Raw genomic sequence first — 9697 nt, 5'->3', positions numbered from 1 at the left:
AAACTTACCAATATGTTTCAAACTGTACCATTGTAAGGAGGTGCAGCCCCGTAGATTCAGGTGGATCACAAATGGACGGAAATTAAGCAGGACAGCCTTCATGGTGTCATCTGTTATCCAGCGCTTATCCACCGAGACATTGATCTGAGCGATAGGAAGGAACTTATATCAATATAGTATAAGTGCAACCAGTTTGATACACACTTCTGACATATCAAATTTGCTCAAACTACCTTTAATCATGTGTTATTAGTAATGTTATTAATATTAATATTAATTTATGTGAAGAAACTGATTTAAACATTTCTATAGTTCTCTGCCAGTGTTTGCATTTTCAGTTTCAGCTTTTTTGGAACATGCATGTAGGTTACTGATGTAGACCTTGGGGGCAACCTGGGCACCATTCCATACATATTGTACAAACCTTAGTCCACAGAGAGCCCGTGTGGATGAGACTTCTCCAACTGCAGCACACTTCCGAACAGCTCAGCAGATCTCGTAGTTCCATATATTGGAATATCTGCGAGCAACAACAAAAAAAGTACCTTGACTTACGGATTTAATTTGTTCTGTGACCTTGCTCGTAACTCAATTTACTCGTATCAAATGCAAGCAGAGCATGGTGTCAAAGTTGATGATAATTTTGAGAATTTGCTATGAAAAAAGTATGTGTGAAGGACGAAGGCCCATTCTCTAGTATTTTTTTCTTTTTCCCCAATCACTCCATCTGTCCATTAAGAAGCAAACAAAGGCAAACACACTGCTCCCCTTTGCCAAAAAATGTGAGGCCATAAACAAACAAGCATTTCTTTGTTTCCACTCTATAAAAAATTACATACTCATAAACAGACCCCACATCCTGAGGCTCACTGTGTGCGTGTGTGTGTGCGCGCGCGCGCGTGTGCGTACGTATTAGAGAAAACTGACATTTTAATTGTTTGCATACAAATAGTTGGTTCTCTGAAGTGCCTGCCCAGCCATCAAGTGTGAAATCAAACAACCAAGTACATATTTTGTTTCCTGTCTATTTGGCAAAATATTAAATATAGGTGTCAGCTTACACTGAAACCCTAGAGAGAACATATAAAAACGTGTTGTGCTGTATAGTTTTACATCTCTCACAGTACATTCAAATGTGTTAAAACCTACTTTTTAAACAGTTTAACATTTGAACACAAAAAAATGCAAGCACAAAATGTATAGAAAATACTGTGTGTTGTGTCTGTATATATGTTTGTCTTTTTAAGAGTTATCCACTGTAAATATCCAGAAATGTTCTTGATTTGTAGCATGCAAGTGTATTTGATTGATACAAAACCTCTGAAGCCTTGGACTGATTAATGTGAGCGGTTCAATGGCTTTTCCGGTGACAAGATCCCATCTTGAACTTGTGCAATCTGCTCGTTGAGTGACAACTGCCAACTGACAGTGGCGAACATACACATACATACAGCTGGAAACCTCTTTTTTGGATGAAATATTTACTATTTGTCAAGCTGCTGCTTATTTTGTGAAGTGAGTTGAATTGAGTTTACTGCCATCCTAAAGTGCTCGTATCTCAAGTTTGCACTCAAGTTGCAAGTCAAAGCAAAAAAAAATTGGCCAAATGACGTTTCATATTTAAAAGAAAAACTCGGGAGGGTGGATCACTCGTATCTCAAGGCAGCAATGCATTGTCTTTTATTGTTGTTTGTTTTTTGGGCTCTGCTTCAATAAGAAGAAGACCACGTCATTTCAGCAAAACAAGAAATACGGAGTGAAATAGTGGGGGGTTCGATATTAGAATATATTGTTGCTCTCTTTGTTGCAATAAATAATAGATACACTGGTGGTGAATATTAACATTTTATGACAACACACCAAACGGCGCAGATTGCACAGTAGCGTCCTTGTCACTTGAAACAAGATTTCCTGGAGTTCATGGTCTGGATTTCCTGGAGGATAACTGGTCACAATGTAACTCAATGGGCTGCTATTGGTGCTCCCACGTCAAGGATTTTGTTGGCAAGCAATTAATGAGGCAGGTCACTGGCTGGATATGTTTGTCTAGCGTGGTCAATTTCAAAAGTGACACAAAAGGGAATGGATGGTGTCTGTTTTGGATCATATTCACTGGAGGATTAATTCATTCATATTAAATAATATCTAAAAACAAACATGTCTGTCAAACTCATCTGGACTACTGTTTATCATATGGATCTAGGACCACAGCCACAACTTGTAACGGAATACTTCAGTACTTCCCATCACGAATCACCCACAGCTTTGCTATTCAAAAGACATATTACCAATATCATCTACTAAATTTGTCACCGGGAATAAGAAAAAAAAAATCAGTTTACTAACATGGTACTAATTTCCTTCAAGGGATCAATCAGTCAGTCAGTCCGTCCGTCCGTCTAGCTATCGATAGCGCCTTGAAAAAGCATTCATCCCCTTTGAGTTTTTCAACATTTTGGCAAGGTATGACCACAAACATAAATATATTTCATTGAAATTTTAGGTAAAAGTTAAACACAAAGTATAGCACATAATCATGAAGTAAACAAGGTGGACATCTTATTACAAACGTGTTTTATAACAAAAAAAAACTGAAAAGTAGGGTGTGCAAAAGTATTCATCCCCCCTCGGAATTAATACTTTGTCAAACCCCCTTTTGCTGAAATTATAGCTTCAAGTTTTTTGGGGTATGTTTTGCACATCAGGAGGCTGAAATGTTTGCCCATTCCTCCTTGCAAAACAGCTCCAGCTCAGCAAAGTTAGATGGAGAGCGTTTGTGAACCGCATTCTTTATCTTCCTTAAGGCATTACGAGGACTGAAGAACACACCAGGCTGACCGGCACAAGGTGTGGACAGATTTAAAGCAGGAGTAGGACACCAAAAGATTTCAACAGCTTTGAACATCTCACCGAATACTGTTCAATCAATCATCCATAAGTGGATGGAGTACCAAATCTACAAGATAAGGCCGTCCCTCCAAAGTTTCTGACCAAAGAAGGCCGACACTCATCAGTAAAGTACTCAAGAGGCCTTTGATCACTCTAAATGAACTGCAAAGATCCACAGTAGAGGTAGGGAATCTGCCCATAGAACAACCATCAGCTGAGTACTGCACAAATCTGGCCTGTATGGAAGGGTGGCAAGAAGAAAGCCATTTCTAAACGCAAGCTACAAGAAGTCAAGTCTGCAGTTTGCCAGGAGCCATGTAGGAGACACCGCTGACGAGTGGTAGAAGGTGCTCTGGTCAGGTGAGACCAAAATTTCCCTTTTTGGCCTACATGATAAACGTAATCTTTGGCGTATGAACAACACTGCTCATCAGTCTCAACACACCATCCCCACTGTCAAACATGGTGGTGGGAGCATCATGCTCTGGGGGTGCTTCTCCTGCAGGGACAGAGAAGATGGTGTGAGTAGAAGGCAAGATGGAAGAAAACCTGTTTTCACAAATGCTCTCCATCTAACCTAGATGAGCTGGAGCTGTTTTGTAAGGAGGAATAGGCAACAATTTCAGTCCATAGAAGTGCAAAACTGATAGACATACCCCAAAAGAATACTTTTGGACACCCTACTTTTTAAGTTTTTTGTTGTAAAACAAGTTTGAAATAAGAGATCTACTTTGTTTACCTTCATGATTGTGTGTTACTTTGTGTTTAACTATCACATACAATTTCAATGAAATATATTTGTTTGTGGCCGTACCGTGCCAAAATATTGAAAACTTCAAGGGGATGAATGCTTTTGCAAGGTTTTCTCTCTCTCTCACTCTCTCGCAGTTTTTGTGCTTTGCATTTGCTCAAGCTAACTACATTTTTTTAACAGGTGACTAATAACTGTATTGCAATACATTATATGCATAATACATTCGTATTATGCATCACTTTTATAGTACAGTACATCTAAGCTCGCAGCGTCACAAGTCTTGCACAGCTGCTGCCATCGTTGACTCATTCATGCCGTAAAAAGTATTGTTGATGCCGCTACTGTTGATCAGTTATAAAATTTAACTGTGTAATATCTTAAAAACCGTGGCAGCACAAATAAAGGTTTTCACGACATAACGAAACAGACTATTCCCCCCATATTATGCGCATAGTGGGAAGCTAGCTTTTCGCAGGACATTCGGTATGTTAGCATCTGCTGCTTTAGCCGCCATGTGCCATGAGTCGGATCACGTATTTCGCCATCATTTAGTAATAAATAATTATGCAGTTACATCTACATGACTAACTGTTCAAGTAATTGACTCACCCGATATGAAGTGATCGGTACACAGGCGATAAACGCCACAAAGGCTGTCACTTTTCGGTCTTGTTCTTGGCCCTTTTTATGAATGCTATGATCCATTGGCTACGCCTTGTTTTGGCTTTTTTGGTAGCCTGTAGAATGCTCGCCCCTTCTTTTGCTTCTCGTTATGGCGCCCTGGTGCACAACAGCTGTCTACCATTGTAAAAGTGTGGCATTTGTGTGTACTCAAACTAGCAATATGTTTTCTACCCTGCCAAAGTGGCGCTGGTTATGTTTTGGCGCAGTGCATTGTGGGATGCGTGATGTCAACATCCGGAGCTCTATATCATTGAATTTTTTTTTGCCAGTACATCAAATATCATAGATATCATGTATCGTGATATCGTTATCGCGGGCAACCCATCGTCACAGTATTGATTCATGTGTTACCCTTATAGTGTGAAAGTTCAAATTCTTGATGCTTGGGGTATTTTGACAAAAGCAAAACCTGGGAGCAGTTTTAAATAGTGAGGGGCAGGTGGCGCAGACAACAACCTTCAGTGAGATGTGGTTGGGCAGGGCTGAAAGCCAGTCGCATCCCTCCCCAATCTGGCTTTGCTGGCGCTCCATTTCCAGTTCATTCTGAAGCTTCTGCAACAACAAACCACACACATTTTAGGATTTTTCATTAGTTCAGTTTTTGATTTTGTCTAACCTTGTTATAAATCTTTAAATTCTGTTAGTTTTCATGCGGGTTAGCTAATCTAACATTAATTCGTATTTTTGGGGGGGAAATGCTTAGTTTTATTTTAGTTTTTTGTCATGATGCACCGAATATTCAACCACCCAAAATTTTCATTTGGCTGAAACAAAATTCAAGCCGAAAGAATATTGTTACGTTCCTGTCACGGAGCGGCGTGGTGTCTGAGGTGGAGGACCCAAAATGCAGGGAGGCAGGAGAACCACAGCAGGAGTGCGGGCGAGACTGGCGTGCTTTATTTTACAGAAAACACTAACCGAGGAACTGGTTAGCATAAAATAAACAAGGAACTGCAAAGATACAAAACCAACATGACAGACAAGACTCCGGGGGTGACCGTGACAAGCGGCAATGATCCCACACGGACTGATCACCACCCGGGAACTAAATACACCCACACTAATTGGGTAACTAGCCACACCTGGGGCCAGGTACAAGTGGCTGAGGGCCCGGATTGGTCAACCCGCGGAAGGGCAGGAACCCACTCAGGACCAATCGGAACTCTCAACCAAAGCCAGATCTTCCCAGACATGACAGTACCCCCCCCTTAAGAGACGGATCCCAGACATCCCAAACAAAAGTCAACGTCGGTAGCGGGACCCGGATGAAGGCTCCGGCGTAGAGTCCAGGGGCTGCAGCGGCACAGGCGAGGATGCCAGGGGCTGCAGCGGCACAGGCGAGGATGCCAGGGGCTGCAGCGGCACAGGCGAGGATGCCAGGGGCTGCTGCCGCACGACGTGCGCCGCCGGAACAGGAACCGGTGTCGGCCGCAGGACGTGCGTCGCCGGAACTGGAACTGGGCGCTTCACGGGGGCCGCCGGAACTGGAAGCGGGCGCTTCACGGGGGCCGCCGGAACTGGAAGCGGACGCTGTACGGGGGCCGCCGGAACTGGAAGCGGGCGCTGTACGGGGGCCGCCGGAACTGGAAGCGGGCGCTGTACGGGGGCCGCCGGAACTGGCAACGGGCGCTCAACTAGTGCCGCCGGAAAAACTGGCAACATGCGCTACGCGAGCGCCGCCAGAACATCGGCAACGGGCGCTGCCATCAGCGCCGCCGGAAACACTGGCAACGGGCGCTGCCATCAGCGCCGCCGGAAACACTGGCAACGGGCGCTGCCATCAGCGCCGCCGGAAACACTGGCAACGGGCGCTGCCATCAACGCCGCCGGAAACACTGGCAACGGGCGCTAGACGAGCGCCGCCAGAACATCGGCAACGGGTGCTGCACGAGCGCTCCCAGAACTGGCAACGGGCGCTCCACACGCGCCGCCGGAAACTGGAAGCGGAGGCTGCATGCGCACCGCCGAAATTGGAACCGTACCTGCCTCTTGGTCCGCTGGGTCCGTTTATGGTGGGATCATTCTGTTACGTTCCTGTCACGGAGCGGCGTGGTGTCTGTCGGCGTGTGAGGTGGAGGACCCAAAATGCAGGGAGGCAGGAGAACCACAGCAGGAGTGCGGGCGAGACTGCCGTGCTTTATTTTACAGAAAACACTAACCGAGGAACTGGTTAGTGGTTAGCATAAAATAAACAAGGACCTGAAAAGATACAAAACCACCGTGACAGACAAGACTCCGGGGGTGACCGTGGCAAGCGGCAATGATCCCACACGGACTGATCACCACCCGGGAACTAAATACACCCACACTAATTGGGTAACTAGCCACACCTGGGGCCAGGCACAAGTGGCTGAGGGCCAGGATTGGTCAACCCGCGGAAGGGCAGGAACCCACTCAGGACCAATCGGGACCCTCAACCAAAGCCAGATCTTCCCAGACATGACAAATATGGCCGAAAGTGGACGTTGTGGTGACGCAAGCAAAACAAAAAACGCTGCAAGCAAGTTTCTGTTTGAATTAAACGGCAAACACGGGAGTGAGTAAACTATGTCAAAAAAGAGAGCGCTGCAGAGTGCTGCAGAGTACTGCACTACAGGTGAGCCACTCTTTCTCCTGCAACGCCTTCCTTTTTTCTTTGATGAGATCCCCTCGAGCGCTTCCACTTTTTCACTTGCATTCTGGTGGCCGTGCTAAATACGTAAACTAATGTTAGCACTATTACTATCAACAGTTTTAAACAAGTAAACACTTACCACTATCTCCGATTGACTGCAGATCTGTACAGGACGCCGTGTGTGACTTTGCAGTCCGTTCCCAAAGCCGATTGGCTGGTGTGAAGAAATGTGTTTATTTTTAAACGTTGGTGAATATGTGAATGTGCCGATTTTTAGTTCGCAGCACCGTGTCCCGCTCCAAATAGCCTACAAATGCGTCATCCGCACCGCACCGCATACACCCGTGCCCGCCGGTGCGAAGTACATTGACTATAAAGTGCAATTGCACCGCCAGAAAATGCTCAGTTGCTCACCCCGCGTTTGGTGTTAAATGTACCATTGCCAACATGTCTCTAATGTCTGTGTTGTGGATGCATTTCAATTTATATTGTGCTTTGTTAAAATGCCTGTGCTAAATAACCCTGAATATTTTATAATAATATTATCATTTTAATTAATTATAATAAATGCAATGATAATAAACAATGTGCATATTTTTTTTCCGCTGTTTTGGTTTTCGGCCAAGCATGTCTCATTTTCGTTTTTTGGTTTCGGCCAAAAATTTCATTTCAGTGCATCCCTAGTTTTTTGCTTCCCCTTGTTTCCTCTGTATTTTTGTTAATCTTGTATTTTGTTCGCCAGTCTGGCCATACATTGCTGTGTTAGAGTGCAGCACTTCCTTGAGTGAAGCTTTCACACCAATCGCTTATTGACCAAACTACTGTAAAGACTCTTGACCAATGGAGGGTGCTAAAAGAATAAAACATGACTTGCATTTTCTGTTAAATGTGGCGTTGACTGCTCATTTATCCATTTCATTGGTCATTTATTTCACATTATTTTCTGTATGTTAAATCATAGTTATTCTCCATATATAGATATTTTAAAAATGTTTCTGTGTTTTTCAGAGTACAATTGGATTTAGATTATTGCCAATGGGAAAGAAAAGTTTTGGTTTTCATACAAATCGGTTTTAATCAGATCTTTTGGAATGGATTAATCACAAAAAACATGGTTTCACTATATTTGCCTTTGAGTAATGTTGTGTACACAATGTGTTGCTGCTCATAACGTATATATATATATATATATATATATACACACACACACAATGTTTAATTGTCTTTCGCATCACTTTTACAGTAAACTTTTAACTAGGAATGACAAATAAACACCTTAAAGCTTTTATTTGGAGAATTGTGCAAGCGAGTCTTTTTGTTTCCTCAATCAATGTGATGTTTTTTGATATAGTTTCCCATTGCTTGATGAAAGTTAATTAATGCATAGGATTAATTTGTTACTTTATATAGTGTCAATCACTGTTTACATAGTGTATTTTCACCAACTGCGGGTGGGTCTGGAACATATCCCTACAATAAGCATGATTCTCTGTACACAAATGAGCAGATACCTTAAAGTAATCCTTGGTCCTCTGTGAGTCCCTAACAACATTCTTCCATGCGGTGACGATGCGTTTGAGGACGCAGGCTTTTAGAACTCCCACCAACTTACGTACCGCCTCTAGTTAGTGAGATCAAAAGAGACAAGAGATGATGAAAACACAAGCAAGCACTGGACAGAATGAGTCACACAGTGGGGAAGATTGATTGTCAAGAAAAGCTTTGCGTTTTGACTTTCATGGTTTTTTCCTTTGATGGAGGAAAAAATGCTTGGCAGCCACGTACCAACCCGTGACTCCTTCTTGAACTTGACCCAGCGCAGCCATTTAAGGAAAGGCACCTCCTTCTTTCGCCTGTCATAATGCTTCAGTGCAATTTCCGTCTTTTGAGACAGTTCAGAGGCATCTGTCACGCTGGCATTGGTAAAATCCTTCCAGCTCCTGCCCACAAACACGGTTCATCAATAACTCATAGAAAACAAACACAGCTCATCGCCAGATCATTGAAAGCAGTGAACTTTCTTTTCAGATTTCTGCTCAAGATTACTGCAGAGCCCCTCTCACTTGACATATTCATTAATATTTTAGTCATATTTATTCACCAGGCGATGAGATCAATTCTAAATAAAATATGAGTGCTTATTTCATTTTCATGATGCCTGATTGTTTTTTACAATATACATAAGTCTGAACTAAGAATTGTGTGCCTTGCGCATATTGCCACAAATGTCAGGCAACACTGGTGGACATTAAATATATTTATGATCCTAATTAAAGAAATATAAAAATACTATAAAAATATATCTAATATCAAATTAGCCGAGATGCAAACCTGAAGCTCAGAACTGTGAGGCAGGCGTGCTCACCACTAGGTCACTGAGATGTTGTTTACAAACATATATGAATATACAGTATTTATACAGCATATACATCGTGATGTACATCTAAATAAATAATGTAATTATATATTTTTATATTATAAATAATTCAAATCATTATCAACGAAAACAAACAAACATGTATTTCATACATTGCATTAAATAGATATCAAAATACTGAAAAGTTATTTTGTTACTTTGATTTTTCCACATGTATTTGATTTTTCATCCAAATGCAAATTTCATTTTAGATCAGTACAAAATTAATATTTTGGAAAAGCAATATGCAGGTGTAGACTTTTTTCCCCATAACTATTTCCAGCGGTACTGTGACATAAGTGACACTGAAGTCATTGCCTAGCATGTTCTCTTGAGTAAA

The 9697-nt window shown here is 42.4% G+C and overlaps 1 protein-coding gene across 2 annotated transcripts in view; it reads right to left on the bottom strand.

Annotated features, from left to right (window-relative positions):
• fbxl13 (F-box and leucine-rich repeat protein 13) overlaps positions 1-9697 on the bottom strand; it is a 44939-nt gene that overhangs the window by 27591 nt on the left and 7651 nt on the right. For both annotated transcript variants that reach the window (XR_013294447.1, XM_077568001.1), the window contains exons 6-10: positions 8727-8881; positions 8453-8562; positions 4784-4879; positions 425-520; positions 9-144 (exon numbers count right to left, since the gene is read on the bottom strand). Coding sequence is in view for 1 of the 2 variants with exons in the window: in XM_077568001.1 (XP_077424127.1) it covers positions 9-144; positions 425-520; positions 4784-4879; positions 8453-8562; positions 8727-8881 (593 nt within the window). In the remaining variant the exon portion in view is untranslated. The remainder of the gene's footprint in view (positions 1-8; positions 145-424; positions 521-4783; positions 4880-8452; positions 8563-8726; positions 8882-9697) is intronic.

The sequence above is a fragment of the Vanacampus margaritifer genome, chromosome 6 (genome assembly GCF_051991255.1).
Source record: "Vanacampus margaritifer isolate UIUO_Vmar chromosome 6, RoL_Vmar_1.0, whole genome shotgun sequence".
Taxonomy (NCBI): Eukaryota; Metazoa; Chordata; class Actinopteri; order Syngnathiformes; family Syngnathidae; genus Vanacampus; species Vanacampus margaritifer.
Note: the sequence above shows the minus strand (reverse complement) of the source record. Positions and strands in the feature narration are given on the sequence as shown.